Source organism: Vipera berus (assembly GCF_964194415.1).
Source record: "Vipera berus genome assembly, chromosome: 17".
NCBI classification, from domain to species: Eukaryota; Metazoa; Chordata; class Lepidosauria; order Squamata; family Viperidae; genus Vipera; species Vipera berus.
In genome coordinates this window covers 3,093,888-3,111,731 of record NC_138220.1, presented here as the reverse complement: position 1 = coordinate 3,111,731, position 17,844 = coordinate 3,093,888, and the positions used below count along the sequence as shown (strand labels likewise).

Here is a 17,844-nt window from a genome sequence, read left to right as displayed (position 1 = left end):
CACCAGGGACTTCTGAACGATAGCGACCACACAATCATGATTCTTCCCCAGCACTAAAAGTTCTCCTGCGTGGAAGCCACGGATTTAGAAGAACGCTAACTGTGGAATTGGCCCATCTGTTTTTGGCAAAATGGCCGCTTAGTCCTGCTGACCGAGGATTTGAGATGTGTTCCAGTTGCCTGCCCACTTTTAATGCTATAAAATGGGGCGTCTTCCTTCTTTGGAGGAACAATATACTACTACTACTAATAATAATATTAACAGCAATAGCAGTAATGATAATATAAGGAGCAGATCCTTGATGGGTAGCCCAGAGCCGATTCTCAAATGCAGAATTTAAGAATTTCACTGCGCCTTGGAAGCAGGCGCCTAAAATATGATATTACCAACATATTTTTTTTCATATTCAGAGGCAGAGATGAGGCAGCCAAAATTTCTGGTTCCCGTAGCTGAATAAATTTAATTCCTGCTAAGCCTTGTCGATGGAGAGAGAAAATAATCCTGGCAGATTTTTGTGTCTTTCGAGTCTTGGTCTGTATTTTGGGGTTCCTGCCCTCTGTCGAGTCCACAAAGAGCCAAAGTATCAATATACAGGTAGTCCTCATTTAGTGACCATTTGAATTTACAACAGCAATGGGGAAAAAAGGCACTTAGGACCATTTTCCACACTTGCAACCACTGCAGCATCCCCACGGTCGCGCGATTTACAGTTCGGATGCTTGGTAATTGACTCGCCTTTACGACGGCTGCAGCGTCCTGGAGTCCTGTTCTGCGACCTTCCGACATGCAAAGTCAGTGGGGGAAGCCAGATTCACTTAACAACCATGTGACTCATTTGAGAACTGCAGCGATTCTGCTGAACAAATGTGGGGAGAGAAGCCGCAAAATGGGACAAGGCTCCCTTAACGAATTCCTCACTCAGCCACCGAAATTTTGAGCTCAGTCGTGGTCGTCAGCTGAGGACTGCCTGTAATTTGTTAAACAAATTTTCCCTTTGCTGCAGAAGCCTCTTAATTCCTTTTAAGACCAAATGGAAAGCAAATAGACACTCCTTCAGGCAAACTTTGAAAAAAGTGGAGCTAATCGCTTAAAAAAAAAAGAAAAACTGCTTTATCCCTTCCAGTGACTAATCTAGCAGAAGTATTTGTGACCTTAATTAATGTAACACGCACACACACACACACACACACACACACACGTGCGAAGGCAGAGAAAGAGGGAGAGAAATATTGGAACACGACTTCAAACCCTTGCCTTGTAATTTGTCCACCCGACATGGCAATTTGTTTTCCAAAATCTTGCCAAGGGGAGAAATCAACTTTGTAATGGCTTGGTCTCTGCTCCTTTAAAAAAAAAAAGATGCATTTATTTGGACCTTTAGGCCAGTTGCACTGGTTTGGTTGGGTTTTTGTTGAATATATTTTTTTTACTTCTACTGGAAGTGAAGATCAGCACCGGGAAGGAGAAGGGGAGGGCGGGAAATCAAGAGAAATTAAAAAATCGACCTGGCTTAATAAGTTAGCAACGTGTAATTCATATCCTTGCAAAGCACAGTTTTAGGGGACTCGTGTCTAGCGTAGGTTTCCCTTGGATTTGCAGCAGGTTTGAAACCGATGTAAGGTGTGTCTGTGTGTCTGTGTGTGTGTGTGTGTGTGTGTGTGTGTGTTTTCCTCCCCAAAGTTGTAGGTTTTGCTGTCCCAGCTCCGACTGACGGAGCCCTCTCTTACCTTGGCGTTTTTCCCTGGCCTCCAATGCGTGGTAGCAATGGAAATAAAAGCCGGTAGATTTTTATTTATTTATTTTTTGGTCTCAAAAGCTGGCGAGTGCTTCATTTGAGCTGAATTGGGTTGATTGGTCCATTTTCAAGCTTTTGGCGTAATCAACCTCTAGTTCAGATATCACAGTAAACCAGAACACGTTCTTTTGAAAGGCCTGGCTTAGCTCTGGAGCTACTGGAGCTTGTAAAACCTGATTTAACAGCTTTGCATCTTGGGCTACCTCTTTTGGTTTAAACTAGCATTAAGCTGACTCCTGTCTGGAAGAATACACAGGTCTGGTTTAAAATAACCAGTGAAATGGGTTAAGATCAAAAGTAGGAATTCACCCCAAATATTTCCACTTTTGCTGTCATTTATTTCTACTTCCCTACACCTCGGCGTGGCGTCTTCCCTCTTATCGAACCAGGAAGAGGGGAAAATTCCCACCCTCTGGCAAGCGCTGATATTTTGGAATTATTATTATTATTATTTTCCTTGCCTCCCTTCATTTCAGCCGGAACGTCCATCCTGAGAAGCCATCGGCATCTTACTGGGCAGCGTTGGATGTTTTATCTGTTTCTAATACTGCCTGGTAAAGATGTTGATGGCTTCTCCCATTCGACGTGAGCCCACTTTGGGGGAGGAAAAAACAGACCAGATCGTGGCCAACATTGGAGAAGGAAGAGAGGAGCAGGCCAAGGGAACGGCGGATTCAGGAAGGGGGGAAAAAAATACTCTTTTCCTTTTTCTCTCTAAAGAATGAGCGATGGGATTGAGAACATGAACTTTGAGCCAAAATTTGAAACTCTCACCCTATTTAGGATGCGGTCCTTATGAAGTATCCCCTTGGTGGGGTTTACGTCTGAGTAAAGCTTCCCCCCCCCAAAAAAAAATTGGGTTTCCTTTCTCAACCGAGACGGCCAACTCTTGCCTCTTGCAAGCAGAGCAGCCCAAATTTTTTGGGAAACGTGTCAGCATCAGCTGTGTAATAACCAGGCTTCCATCCGTGTTGTGTTTTTTTTTTTTTCAGCTGAGCTGTGCCCGCAAGATATTTCAATATTATAAGGGGTGCTTGCACACACCTGGCAGGTGCTAAGCAAAGAGGGCTCTGCTGAAAATCAGCCCGTCTATTTTTATACATATTTGTACACACACTGAGAGACACCCCCCACGGACCCACACACCGATGCACACACCCTTAGTTTTGCCGAAAGCTTCTCCTGAAACTTCTCCCGACCCCAGTCCACCTTCTTGAACCAAACCCGGTGCGGAAGTTCATTAATAAACGCGGCATTGCAGATTTCCTTTTAATTTCCTTTTATTTAAAATTTTCATTCCTTGAAAATCCTGCTCTTCTCCTCCCCCTTTTGAAAGTCTCACCTGCTCTTTCTTCACTGCCTCCGAGACCGGCAATCATGATTTTTTTACAGCCTTGAAAGGCTGTAAAGGGGTAGTTGGAAGGCTGGTGTTTTACAAGCAACGCTGGTGTTTTACAAGCAACGGACTTTTCCCCAGCTCGTGAACTTGCCGATGTGCCAACGACTGCCAGATCATGGTCCTCTGTGGGCATCTTACTAGACAGTGCTGGATTTTGTCAGTGTACTCTAACACTGTCTGGTAACGATGTTTAAAGAGCGAGCCAAACTACTACGCTCTCCGGACGTCTTCGAAGTGCAAGAATCCGAATCGAGGCTAGCTAAAAAAGTAAGATGTGTGCTGGCGAGAGAGGCACAGAGTCCAATTCCTCTGATGTTCCAACTGTCGCTCGAGGGGCCGGGCTTCTCAACCTCAGCAGCTTGAAGGTGTCTGGACTTCAACTCCCAGAATTCCTCAGCCAGCCATGGAATTCTGGGAGTTGAAGTCCAGAGGTCTTCCGATTTGCCGAGGTTGAGAAAGACCGCCCTGGGGCAAATAAATTACACTGCCCCTCAGGAGGAGGTGATGGATAGGGCTGGGAAATGGGTTCAGGCTTGCGTTTTCTTTGATTGGATATGCAACTTGGCTCGCTTATGTGAGACGTCTGGCAGTGGAGCCTTGATGCTCTTTCCACTTGCATGCTTGCTCCATCTTTTACTGATTAGGATGGCAGGGAGTCTCCATCTGGCTCCTGAGAATAGTGGGAAGGGGTGGGGAGGTAGATAAAGGAGACTGGATGAAAAACTATGCCTGAACACCGTAAAGGTCAAAGTGAAAAAAAAAATGCACTGGAGAAGAACACAGCAAAAGGGACAAAATGTTTTAGGGAGCAAAGCACTACCAGGGTCTTTAAACCCTGATTATGGGAGTGAGAATCGGAATTGTGGTTTAAAGGCAGCCCGGGCCAAATAGTCAGTTTAATTTATATCAAGGATACATCTTATGTAAGGGACGCGGTGGCTCAGTGGGTTAGGACGCTGAGCTTGTCGATCGGAAGGCCGGCAGTTTGGCGGGTCGAATCCCGAGTGCCGCGTAGCAGAGTGGAGTGCCTGTTACGCGTCCCAGCTTCTGCCAACCTAGCAGTTCGAAAGCACGTAAAAATGCAAGTAGAAAAATAGGGACAGCTCCGGTGGGAAGGTAAGAGCGTTCTGTGCGCCTTTGGCATCTAGTCATGACCACATGACCACGGAGACGTCCTCGGACAAGCGCTGGCTCTTCGGCTTTGAAACGGAGATGAGCACCGGCCCCTAGAGTCGGAAACGACTAGCACGCATGTGCGGGGGAAGCTTCACCTTTACCTTTATACATCTTATATTTATTACGGGGATGTGATATAATAGAAGAGTTACTCAGTTCATCCTCGGTGATCAGAGCTGTAAGTTACTCTTGGCTTAGACCACCTTGCAAGGGATTTGTTTGGAAGGAGATACCCTCTCTAGGCTCTTGGGTTGTGTTTTGTTTTTCAAGAAACAACGACAATCACAGGCTCCCGGGTTCCCCCCCCCTAGCTTGCCCCCCTGTCCTCCCTCAAAGGGAGGGGAGGTTTTTGCCCTACCCTTGTTTGACTTTTGAGGCGAAGGCATGAATGGCAGGCAGTGCCAGCTTGAGCTCAGCGGCCCGGTGAGTCATCTGAGGTCACACCCAACTCCCATTTCTCCAGAACCTGGCTCTTTTTCAACCTTTCCGCCCAGGAATCCTCAGGAAGGTCCCCTAGGCTACCTCTGGAACAGAAACAGCTGTTTGGGATGGGGCACATGGACGAGGTACCTCCCGTCCTTGTCTCCGGAGCCACATGGCCCCTATCCCTCTCCCTCCCTCCCTCCCTCCCTCCCCCTCTCTCTCCATCGCCTAGAAGCACAGGTTGGGTGGGTAGTTTTCCACCATTTGAGATTCAGGCTAAGCCTGGCCAGACCTAACAAAAGAGGTCCCTTTCTAGATCTAGAACCAAGAAACTAGAACCTCTTGCATCAGTCTTCTTCCCCCGCTTCGGTTTTCCCACCCTGTGGCTCTTTCGCAGAGTCCCCCAACTCTGGGAAGGGATTCTCCAGCCTTCACACATCAACTGGGGCTGATGCCTCTCATTCCTTCAGAAGCCCATCCAGATTGGCTTCACTTTTGGCGCCGTGGCCAACTCGGTCCTTCTCGGGTAGCCTGGTCAAGAAGCAGAGATGGGGGTCAGCCAGGCCAGGCCAGGCCATCCATCCTCCACTTGGACCTTTCCAACTCAACCAGAACTGGGGGGGACAAGGCATGGGAAGAGCAGGCGGAGAAGATCTTAAACCCCACTCCCCCCGGGGTTCCCTCCACGAGATTTACAGTCTGGATCTCGGTCGATACGTCTTTGCGTGGCGCCGTTAGTATTTGCGCATCACCCTTGGAGGAACCGCAATATCGACACGCCGTTAGTTGCCAGCGGTGCTGTTAAGGATGATGGCTTTCGCTTCGTTTTTCTTCCATTGATTGATTTGTGTGCTCTTTCTCCCATTCAGAGGGAACGCACAGAAAAACAGCAATCACAATCTTTTCCGTTGGCTTACGGGGAGGCCGGATCCAGATAAAGGAGTTTGAGAAACCCTCCCCATTATGGGTGGGGGAGTCTTCAGTTCCCCCACCCACCCTCCCACCCTTGAGGTCCTGTAGCCAGGCTGTCTAAAAACGGATGCAAGTTCGGAATATGAAAGCGAACGCTTGGACGCTTTCATGGTTTCGCCGCCCCGATCAAACTGGCTTCCCTCTTCCTCCTTTCCTAGATTTATTAGCTCGATCAGCACCGTGCGAAGGAGTGGGGATGTGGGGTTACTGATTAACCGGGCAGAAACGCCGGTTGAGGAAATGCAGAATGAGCCCCGCGAAATTGACTTTTCGGGCAGAGCACGTTTGCTTTGGAAAATGGATGGGAATTAAATTTTTAAAAAACCAGGCACATTTTTGGGGGGGGATTTAGGGGTGTCTCCTCTTGACAATCTCTCCTTTTCCGGTCTCCTATTACAAGCTCCCCTGCCCGTGGCGTTCCTTGCTTCGTCGCTCCTCGCTGGGAGTTTGGACGTTCCCAAGCCTAGGCCCCTGTTCTAATTTCGCCCCGGAAAAGTAAAGCGTCTTTGGCATTCAGTGTGTTTGTCCTCACCAGAGTTTGAGCCCTGGTGGTGCAGTGGTTAGAGTGCAGCATTGCGGGCTAGCTCTGCCCGCGGCCTGGGGTTCGATCCTGACCAGGTTGACCCAGCCCTCCCGCCTTCCGAGGTCAATAAAACGAGGACCCAGATTGTTGGGGGGCGGACAACAGGCTGACTCTGTAAATCGCTTAGAGAGGGCTGTAAAGCGCCATGAAGCGGTGTATAAGTCTAAGGGCTATCTCTATTGTCTTCAATGCTGGTGACCAGGCCAAAGGTGGGGGGGTCGTGTGAATTGGGTGGGGTGAGTGCAGAAGGTGGGGGGGGGAATGGCCCTTCACTCAAGATTGGACTTGATTGCTCTGGTCAGTTGGCAGCCCTATAAAACAGGAAAATCACTTTTTTTAAACAAAAAAAATTCTCTTGCAGTTGCTGCTAAAACTCACAACGTGCTGAACATTCTCTCTCTCTCTCTCTCACTCTCTCTGTGTGTGTGTGTGTGTGTGTTGTGCCGTAGGAATGTGTTGCCGTAGAAATGAACCTTTTCTGCAAAACACTGGGCAGAGACAAGGTTTCTTAGGCAGGTTACAAACATTCCCATTCTGGGAAAGTTAGGAATTGAGTTTGGGAATGTCTTCTTAATATTCTGCCACAAAGCGACGGCCTCTTCGGACCGGATCCTTCTCACTAACCCAGACAAGCAGCCATGCCCAAAGCCAATCATTTCAATCACACTCAAAAGCCCTGGGATTCAGGCACCGGCCATTTTTATTATTTTTTTAAGAAGGGGCGTTTCACTAAAATAAAATATTCTTTTTTTTTAACTCCTTTTTTTTTAAAGTGAAAATCTAAATTGCATTGAAAGCAGACGGGACCTGGTGAACTCCGAGAACCCCCGAACTGAAGAGTGGAGGGGCTTAGAAACCATGGGGGTGGGGGGGAACGAAGAGGAGAGGAAGGGAATGACCGGGACCTAAGCCGCTAGTCCTTTCCATCTTTCTTTCCGGAGCCAGACGGTCATCCTACGGGGACCAGCACCCGCCCGCCCGCCTGCCTGCCTGTCTGCCGGCCGATCGCTGTCTTACCAGACAAATTTAGATCTTAATCTATCGTTGTCTAATACTGTCTGGTAATGCCGTCGATTTGCACTGGCGTTGTCTTCGCCCCGTGGAGAGAGGAAAAAAAAAACACGTGGCCTCCCTGCGTAAGCCCAAAGTTCACCGACGGGGTGGTTTCGTTGGGTGCCTGGGTGCGGCCCGAGCGCCTGTTTGGCTCCGTTGGGTTCAAAGTCTGCTTTTATCGCCGTGAGGTTGGCCATACAGAGCGGGAATAAACCTTGATAAAACCTCATTGCTGCTGTGACCACCTAGCCCTGCCCGGGGAAGGCAAAATTTAGCTGGGTCAACAGCCACGCCGAGGTTGGTTCCTGGTTTCCTCGGGGTGACGTTAAGCGGGGGCGGAGGTTGGCCAACGGTCAAGCCCACCCAAAAAAACCCCGCAAATCCCCCTCTCTTTGCATGCAGGAGATCGCAGGTTCAGTGTCCAGCTCCCCAAACAGAGCTGGGAACAAGGGTTGTCCGAAAGAGGCCAGCGGGAATAAGGAGAAGCAGGAGAACTTGACTTGGCGAAGGCCACCTGAGGAGGCTTTCACGGGTCAGAAGCAGTGGCCTTGTGGATGGCATCTGTCCTATGCAGGTAGTCCCCGACTTCATTTAGTGACCGGGTCTCAACGGCCCTGGAAAAAGTGACTTAGGACCGTTTTTCACACTTAGGACCGTGGCAGCATCCCCCGCAGTCCAGTGTGCTCAAGATTTGGGCATTGGCGACCAGTGTGTGTGTTGATGACGTACTGCAGCGTCCCGGGGCTATGAGATCTCTATGTGTGACCTTCCCAGCTGCAAACTTAGGCTGAAATTAAAGCCTGTGGGGCCCTCACAGACACACACACACACAAACCGCCACTCCGAGCAGGAGCGCGTGCAGAAGGAGAGGCTGAGTTTTGTGATCTTTGTTGCCGTGTGCTCGGCACGTCAGTCAAAAGAGAATTCTGCCATTATCCTGGGAACAAAGGCAGCTTGTGAGCCATTTCCCAGCATTTCTCCCTGGGGTGGGGTTGCTTTGGCCCAAGAAATGCATGATTCAAACTTGTCCTGCTTTCTACACACACACACACACACACACACACACACACACACACACACACACACACCACAGCCCCACTCCCAGGCTAAAACCTCAAGCATTTTTGAGCATGTATGGGCACCCCAGGCAGTGAGGAGTAGCTGAACAAAAACACACCAAGTCCCGAATGGGAGAGCCAAAAAGGATTTATTGAAATTAATTCGAGGAGAAGGAAAATAAATAATAATAATAAATAATAATAATAATAATAATAATAATAATAATAATAATGATGATGATGATGATGATGATGATGTTGTGAGTGATCCAGATTGGACTCCAAATTCCCAGGAGCCCATGGTCCACACTTAGCACAAGAACATCAGAAATTAACCGGAAGTGAGGTTGGGAGCTCCTGAACCCGAGTCCCGGAGACGTAGCGCATGAAGCTAAGTCCTTAAAATTATTCTTGGCTTCCTGGGATGTGTCCACCTTGTCCCTGCCTCTTCTCGGCTTCCGACAGGAGGTCTACCCTCAGGACGATGGGCGTCCCGGAGGACCCCTTTTCAAACTCTGAATGCTGCTCAGGTCTGATCATGGCAGCTGAAACCCCGCCCCCTTTTTGGGGAGGGCCCCTCCTTTTCACTCCAGGCTCCTCCCACCAACAGCCAGACAGGTACTTCCACTCCAACCAAGTCCGTGGCGAGGGGCGCAGTTAGATCCACTGGCAAATCCGACAGGTGTACAGCCGGTGACTGCATCATCACCTATGCCCTTTGTCACTCACCCGCCTTGGAAAAGGCCCACGTCATTCCCGGACACCCACCCACCCACCACTTAATCCCTGGGAAGCCCCGGAGAAGACTCTCTGTGGACACACACACACACACACACACACCCCGCCCGGGAAACTTTGCTGTCTATCTTGACATTTTTCTTTCCCCCCCCCTTTTTCCGTGTGTTACCTTAAAGCACCTCCAGCATCCCGAATCAGGCGATGTGCAGGTGACTCATGAGAACCTCTGGCCCAACCTGTTCGAGAAGGGTGGGCGGCCAGGTTGAGGAAGGCCTTTGGGATCATTAAAAACCTTTTTTCTTTTTGTGTCTTTGCTTACAATTAATTACACACACACACACCCCGCCGCCCTTCTTATGGGTGGCTGCAAAGTTGTGCCATCCAGATCCTCAGCGATATTTTATCATCTCTCTCCTCGCCCAGACCCTTACAAATCAAACATGTCATGCGTTGACTTCCATTCCTGGCAGAAAGGCTGTAAAAATTGTCCAGGACTTTCTTCCTCCCTCCCTCAATCCCTCTCCTCCTCCTCCTCCTCCTCCTCCTCCTCCTCCTTTCTTTCTTGACACCCTTGCGGGAAATACTCCCGTTTTTTTTTGTTCGTGTGATCTTAATAAAAAAGACATAGATTTCTAATTTGCTTCTCAATTATTTACATAGACACGCACAGACAAACAAACAAACGGGGGGGGGGGGGAAGAAACACACCACCCTCAACATAAAATGCTGGCTAGGAAGTTGGGTTGCAATCCCACCTCCTGTGAACCCATTGTCGTCGTGGCTTCATCCCCCCCCCTCTTGCCTCGTGCCCAAGGAAGCGTCCTTTGTCACACACTCTGCTGCCTTGCCTTGACCTCTGGTGGCTCTGGGAACAGGCCGACCGCCGTGGGAACCTGGCTGAGCCTGACTCCTTTTGGGGGCTTGTTCAAACAAACCAGGATAACGGGTGACGACGCCGGCAAATAATTCACAACGGGGATGTTTCCCAGGCTGGCCCTGGGATTGAATGTGTGTGTGTGTGTAGTGGGGGGGTCTTCTTGCCCAGAAAAGCCCTCTCATCCATTTCGGGCTGAAATCAAAAGCTGGATAAATTCTCCAGCAGCTTCTCCCTCCCTCCTCGGAGACCCTTATAAGCCTTGCAAAGAATGCTGGCCTCTTTTGTAAACCAAGATATGGGGAGAAAAGGTAAAGGACTTCCCCTTAAGGCTCGGGCTCCACCCCTTGGTGGGAAGAAGGAAACACACACATACACACACACACACACACACACACACACACACACACCAGACCAGGTCTCTGGGGAGAAACATTAAACCACTGTTACATGAGAGGTCACGGGGAGAGGTGCTGGCCAAGGCTCCAAGAGCTGTTAATTTCATTTACAAGCCAGCCGTCTGCTTTCAGTCAACCCTGGCTGGCAATTAGTTATTAACCACGGAGGACTGTGGGAAACTCTCCATCAGTAACTCGGGTGGGACCAAAGGAAGCTCAGCGCTTCAAAGCCCAGCAACCCATCCCCGATCTCGGCAGCGGGCAGTTTTTGCGGGCAAGTTTTTCTCCCTGCCACAAAATACAAGTAAATTTTAAAAAGCCTCTTTCTCTCGGCTTGCCGGCGCATATGGCTGTGTGAAGTTTGCAAACAGGAGTCTTTGGCCGGGAGATTTAATAAGCTGGGGGGGGGGGGTGGCCAGGGGGGAGGAAATGGGCCATTCCCCACCTTTCATTCTTTTCCAGCATATCATTGTTGGCCTGCTGGTAATCCGAAGTCAGCCGTGCCAATGATTTACTTGAAGGAATGCCAGCCGGGCCCCTTTTGAGAATGACGCCATTCCTGATCTGCCCTCCTGTTTTAACCCTAGCTATTGAATTCAGCTTTGCAGGCCGACGTCTGTCCTGGTTGCCATGCTGGAGATCCATCGTCTCCCGGCTTCCCACTCGTATTTCTTTCCCTGTAAATATTTACTTTCTCTTGTTTTGTCAGCTTCAGAGTTAATATTGTCAAGATTTCCCCACCCCGCGCGCTGGCAGATAGTTAACGCTCAGAAAAAAAAATGATCTTGCTGTTTAATCTCCGAGCTGCTAGAGCCAAGCAAGGCTCTAGTCCTCATGGTTCGGAGCAAAGAAGTGATTAGGTCGGATACGCTGCCGGCTTTGCACTATCGCTGTCTGCACCAACCTCCCCTTAAAAAACCTTTTCCCCCACTCCTCTTGGACTTAACCCGGCGCTCTCCTTCAGGAGGGCCAATCCCTATTTCCAACGAAGTCTTCCGGGAGATGGCAGAATTCCTACCCACAGCCCAGCCCTACTCTGAAAGTCAGTAATAAATCCCAATTAACCCCTCTGCCCATTGCTCCAAAGGACTCCACTTTCCACCTTTTGCAAGCCGCTCGGCCCTGGGCAGGAACGAGGAGGCTGCAAGCCCGTGCCCGTTTCTTGGGCGCTTGATGGCATCTGGGATGAGGTCAGGGAGGGGAGGGCGGCCCCACCCAAGGTTGTGGCTGGCTAGAAAGAGAAGGACGTGATTTGGGAGGCAGTCCCAAGTTCTTTCTCTCGCTCTTCCCGCTGTTGGCAATCGCAGGCCGCGCTTCTGGGTTTGTTCTAAAGATTTCCCCGCTGAAAAAATGCCAGGCGCGGGACACGGGATCATTAATTCCTGCCTGGAACCTCAAGTCTCCTTGGTTCTGAGTTCAGAGAGGTTTTCAACTAAGACCCCGAGAGAAAAGCTGATATAAATTAAGAAAGTAGCCCTGTGCAACCGCTTCTCACCGTTCCCTGCATTTGCTAACAGCCTCAATCCCTGCCCAGATCCTGGACGCTCTTTGAGCTTAGCGGTTTCCTTGCAGCCATTTCAAATATTACGGAACTAGGTAGCGTCGTCAGGGCTACCTGCCCAGGTGTTACTGTGTCTCCTTCTTTGCAGGGAAGAGGCAACCCCACGACGTTGTCCATGTGGAAAACGCAGTCTGGGGGCCAGGCGGAAGCGCGGCCGAGCGCAGGTCTTTGATTCCTACAAGTGTCGTCTCCGGCTCCTACGGAGAGATGGAATACCATTTCAAGTCCATCAAGACATGGCTGCAAGGCGTCTGTGTCAGGTAAGCATCTTGTCTGCTCTCCGATCTCTCTGTAACCTTTTTTTTTAAAAAATAATAATAATAACGGGGCTCCACATCTGGTCAGGTGGCCCCCCTCAGAGGATTATCGAGTGCGGATTTCCAGATTTTTATTTAGCTATTATTTAAAGGTACACGCCGCCCATCTCGCCTAGATGGGTATCTGTCAAAAGGGAGGATGGCCTAATGCAGCTTTTTTCATCCTGGAGGTTCTCAAAACAGGTGAATTACCAAGCCCAGAATTCCTAGCAAGGGCTAGGGAATTCTGGGAGTGGATGCCTACAGACCTGGGCTCTTGTGACCAAAGACAAAAGTCCCGCAGCGAGGAGCAGATGTGTGGAACAATTAAAAACTGGCTTTACGTGGAAAGAGTGTGCTTTTGTGTGTGTGTGTGTGTGTGTGTGTGTCTGTGTGTGTGTGTGTGTGTGTCTCCATGTGTGTGTGTGTGTCTCCATGTGTGTATTCGCAGGCATCTCTTTGAAAGTCACTATTGTCGTTCTTTTGGCATCTGCGCCATGCAATTCTCCTCTGCTGGCGCCTCTGGAAATGTTTGATGCCCACCATTGTTCCTGGCAATTTGAGATATGCCAGGCTTGGTCCTACCTCCTTTCTCCTCCACCCCGGCCTTCTTCTGCAGCTTGAAATCCAAAGGTGTCATTACAATTTCAAAGGCCTCGCCTGAACGGCCACTTAGCACTTGCCACTCACAAAGGCAGCGGTGAATAATCATCTGGTTGGTGGGAAGCAGGTGGGTGAGATTCAGACAAGGTCCACCTTACAAACAGAATATCTGCAAGCCAGATTGTCTGTCTTTCCATATCTATCTATCTATCTATCTATCTATCTATCTATCTATCTATCTATCTATCTATCTATCTATCTATCTATCTATCTATCTATCATCTATCTATCTATCATCACTTCTATCATCTATTTAATCTATCTACCTCTCTATATCTATTTATCTATCTATCATCTATCTATCTATCTATCATCTATCTATTTATCATCACTTCTATCATCTATTTAATCTATCTACCTCTCTGTATCATCTATATCTATTTATCATCTATCTATCTATCTACAGTATCTATCTATCTATCATCACTTCTGTCATCTATTTAATCTATCTACCTCTGTCTCTATCATCTATCTATCTATCTATCTATCTATCTCTATCTCATCACTGGAAAAACAAAAAAATCACTCTGGAACAGATCAGCTATCTGAGATTTTTAAACTGAAATGAATATATATATATATATATTTTCACATCCAGGGAGTTCCAAATAGGAGGCGATACTCCTTCCTTCCCAAGGTACCTTTTTCCCCCACCTGTATTTCCTCTTGGTCTTATTTGAGAGCGCACTTGAGCAACGGCCCTGCGAGGATGACCTGCCCAATCCCGCTTCCTTTTCCAAAGATTTGGTCTGCAGTTCACTTCCCCAGAATTCTAGCTTAACCGGAGGCCCGTCAGCTCAAGCCGGGCACTTAAACCCCTTCCTGAGTTGCTGGACATCAGATAGTACGTAATTATAGTTCTGTAAATGAAAATAAATTAAAGCAAAATAACCACAGGGAAAAGATGCACGTGATGTCAGGGTCACGCACCTCTACAAAAGGGTTGTTTTATGCACCCTGCCTCTTTAGGGATGGCTACCTTCCACTTGCCGGAATCCATGGCTCGTTCACAAGCTGAGCGTCGCAAGAGCCCCGCTCGTCTTTGGATTTCCCACAATGCCCCTGGGAACCACCGGGTGGGGGGGGGCATTGTGGGGAAGGTCAAACAGGCAGAGACACACCCCAAGGATTAGTTGCCGCATCGGAGCCAAAGGAGCAACGCCAGAGGGGGACTTTGCTCTCACCGGCTGCCTGCCGCAGGGAAGGTTCGCACACCTCCACCTTGCTGGGCTCTGGAGTTCCCCCCCCAGCACCAGCAACGGTTCCTAAGCAACGGTTGCTAGGAAACGGGCTCTTGTTGACAGCACCCAAGGCCGCCTGCACCCTCCTCCCCAGGGGAAAACAGGGCTGTCCAAATTGGATGCTTGGAGACCCAGGCCTCGGAGGCAGCAGAGCGTTTCACGATGGCTGATCTGGAGAACACAGCCTCCAGAGCACTCTCTGAGCACGTAGGGCACGCCAAGTCAAGGTCAGACTCCGGTTATTTGACTTTTCTCTCCAGGCTTAGGGCTCCAGACAACCTCCCCAAAGAGTGACAGGTGGCAGGCAGCTGGTGCTTTGACGAAATCCCAAGGGCTTTACCGGAATAACAAAGCAGGAAGGGATTTTAGAGGTTTTCTAGTCCAACACCCCCCCCCCCACACACACACACACCCCTCTTCAAGCAGGAGACCCCCATATCGTTCTGGACAAATCTCTTCTTGAAAACCTCCAGCGTTGGAGCACTTCCGGAGGCCAGCCGTTCCTCTGATTCATTGTCCTCGCTGTCAGGAAATTTCTCCTTATTCCTAGGTTGCTTCTCTCCTTGATTAGTTTCCATTTGTTGCTTCTCCTCCTCCGATGCTTTGGTTAATAGATCATCCCCGTCTTCTCTGTGGCAGCTCCTCAAATGCCGGAAGGTTGTTACCACGTCACGCCTAGTCCTTCCCTTCGTTAGCCTAGAGTCTGACCCTGCAACCTTTCATCCTTATGTTTTAGCCTCCTGCCTCCCTAATTGTCTTTGTTGTTCTGTTCCGCACTCTTCCGAAGGGCTCCACATCTTTCTTTTTTTTTTTGTACCCTGGTGACCACAACTGGATGCAGCATTCCAGGTGTGGTCTTATCTAGGCGTTATAAGGTGGTACTAACCCTTCACTCGACCTGGTGACGCAGCCGAGGACCGCACTGGCTTTTTTTGGCAGCTGCAGCGCACCAAAAAGGCGGTGCCCTCCAAACTCAGATTTAAACTCAAACTTGAGCTGGGTCAAGTGTCTAGCAGCGGCTGAAGTTCCTCATCACACTGGCTTTTCACCTTAGTTAAAAACCTCCGTGAAGCCCGCTCATTTCTAATGGGGTAAATCTCTTGCAAGCCTGTAAAGCTTGGCAAGGCCCCAGTGGGGAATACTCCAATCCCGAAGGAAGGCGCCAGGTTTGGCTAGACAGTGGTTGACTCCCTCCCGTTGGGAGAACTCCTCAGTTAAACACCATTTCCCGCTGCTTTTGCCCCGCAGCCATTGTCCCGAACACAAATGGGATTCGGCAAGGGATGTTGTGGAGAAAAAACCTATTTTCTACCCACTGAGCCGGCAAGATGAATCTGCAGGGCAGGACGCCGGCCCTTCCAAAAGCCGTCCGCCCTCACCACCTGCCGATGAAGGACCGTCAGTCAGGATGGCATCTGTTGCAGCATCTCTCGGCTCCTGTGGACTGAGCAGCAGCGAGCAGGTGGGCGGCCTGGACCTTCAGGTGGGCTCCAGGTTGGGCTGGGAGCCCCCTCAGATAACCTTGGGGAAAACAGCTGAAGGTGTAAAGTCCGGCCAAGGTCTGGATGAAGCCCCGAGCTTCAGCGGAGCAGGCGGCCAGGCTGCGACCCAGGGGGAGGCCCGGAGAGGAGGGGGCGAGGCGGATCCTGTGAAGACCCTCCCAGAAGATCAAGGCCAGGACCCTCCTGGCCAGAGAGAGGACTCAGTCGGAGACTTGACCCAGACCTCCCCTTTCAGCTGCAAGGTAAAGTCCATGTCGGGCCACGTCGGGAAATGGACAAAGAACCTGACGTCCAGAACGCGAGACGTTGTGCGCCCTGACGGACCTCCGCCACCAGCCCCAGGTGAATCAGACCGCTTCCCTTCCAGCTAGGAGAAGACCTGGCTGGCCATGCCTGCTCTCCACCGCATCCTTGCCCCGCCCTTAACTCCTCTCCACATCGGAGACATGAGACACGCGTCCCTTCCCTCCAAGCGTCCCGATTCCCACAGTGCCCTAGAGTAGTGCAGTGCGGCCCTGAAGCCTGCCAAGCCCTAGGCTTTTAACCTGTTGAACTACAGCCCTGGCTCTGCAGCTGTGAGCCAACTGACCGGAGTGTCAAAGCGTGACATCACAGCCTCTCCACTGTGACCCGGGCACAGGTCAGCTTCCAGAAGTATGGCTTCAGGGCAGGAGGTAGTTTGTACACCGAATTACTGGGAACCAAGGGTCTGCAGGAAGAAACTCCTGAGCTTCCCTCCCCGTTTGACTCTCCAAAGACCTCCGTGCTTCTCAGGTGCCCCTCTCTGAACTAGGCAGGAAAGAGCTGGTGGGGACACCGGGACGGCGTGCGAGAAAAAAAAAGATCTCTGGGAAAGGGTTGACAAACGGAGGAGGGGGTTCGAGAAAGCCAGGGATGGGGGCTTGGGGGGGGCAACTGTTAACCCTTGGAAGGATGCCCATTGTAAGATTGGCTGGGGAGTGACAGTCAACAGGTGCCCGTTGTGCCAAGGGACAACTGGGTAGCAACTGAGTGTGTGGCTAAATTGCCCCGTCTCTGTAAAGTCTATGGGGGGGGGGTCAGTTACAAAATCGCACTTAAGCTCCTTAAAGTGGGCGTGAGAAAAACTCCCAAGAAACGCCGCCTTTTCGCTAGTTTTGCTCCGCCTGATGAAGCCCCTTGGATGGGTAACCAAAGTTTGGCCCGCTTGCCGTGGTTCAGCCTTTAGGCGCCTTTGGCCCAGCATGACGGGAGCCTCCCTCGACGTCTTGCATTTCCTCCTTTGCGCCCGCCAATCGCCCCCAGCGGCGTGACCGAAATTCTAACTCTCCGCCCCCCTGGTCTCCGGATCTGCCCTTTGGGCCTTCTCCGTACGGAGAAGGCGGACCTTGCAGGGTGGATGTTAGAATCCCGTTCGAGAGTCCCTCAACCGCGGATGCAAGCGGGAGGGAAAACCCAGATTAAAATCTGGGCGTGAGACACACGCACACACACGCACACACACACACACTGCTGACCGAGGCGGCTCTGGCTTTCAGGATGGATGAGCGAAAGACCGCTGGATGGCAATGAACGAGCAGCTGCCCTCCGTTTAGGCTTCCACTGGTTCCCATACTACAACGAAGCAGGTGAGGCCCACCGAGCGACAAGGCTGCCCAAAAGACGCCCCGGACAAAGTCATCCAAAGGTTCAAAGCAGCCCAACCCATCAACAAGGAGGTGAGGCTGGTTTCCCCCCCCCTGCAAGGCGGAAGAGGGCAACGGGGGGGGCCCAAAGCCAGTGGCGTGACTGCAAACTAACCCAGTAATTATGAGCGGATAACGCGAGCGTGTCTTTTGCTAGATTCAGAAAAGGGAACTGGATAAGCTGCAGTGAATCCACAGGTGGAAAGACAGCACAGGTAGTCCTCGCCTTACAACGCTTTGTTTAGACCGGGGGTCTCCAACACAAACACACACACACACACACACACACACCCCTGCCCACGGGCTGCGGCCCCTTTGAAACTGGGCGGCAGAAGTGGAGGGCGAGTGCTCGCCAAGCTCCATTCGGGCGAGGGGCTGGCGCACCTGCCCGCCGCTCGTGCGAATGGAGCACGTACCTGCGCTTGCCCCCTCCCTCTGCCGGTCCAGC

At 50.6% G+C, this 17,844-nt stretch overlaps 1 protein-coding gene across 2 annotated transcripts in view; it reads left to right on the top strand.

Annotated features, from left to right (window-relative positions):
* The window catches only part of TTLL10 (tubulin tyrosine ligase like 10), a 73,956-nt gene that overhangs the window by 44,655 nt on the left and 11,457 nt on the right, over positions 1-17,844 (top strand). Inside the window, exons 2-5 of one of the 2 annotated variants that reach the window (XM_081341210.1) lie at positions 12,119-12,290; positions 15,479-15,692; positions 15,968-16,074; positions 17,250-17,429. In XM_081341210.1, coding sequence (XP_081197336.1) covers positions 15,984-16,074; positions 17,250-17,429 — 271 coding nt within the window. In that variant the 5' untranslated portion in view covers positions 12,119-12,290; positions 15,479-15,692; positions 15,968-15,983. The remainder of the gene's footprint in view (positions 1-12,118; positions 12,291-15,478; positions 15,693-15,967; positions 16,075-17,249; positions 17,430-17,844) is intronic. The other variant, XM_081341209.1, reaches the window with a different exon arrangement.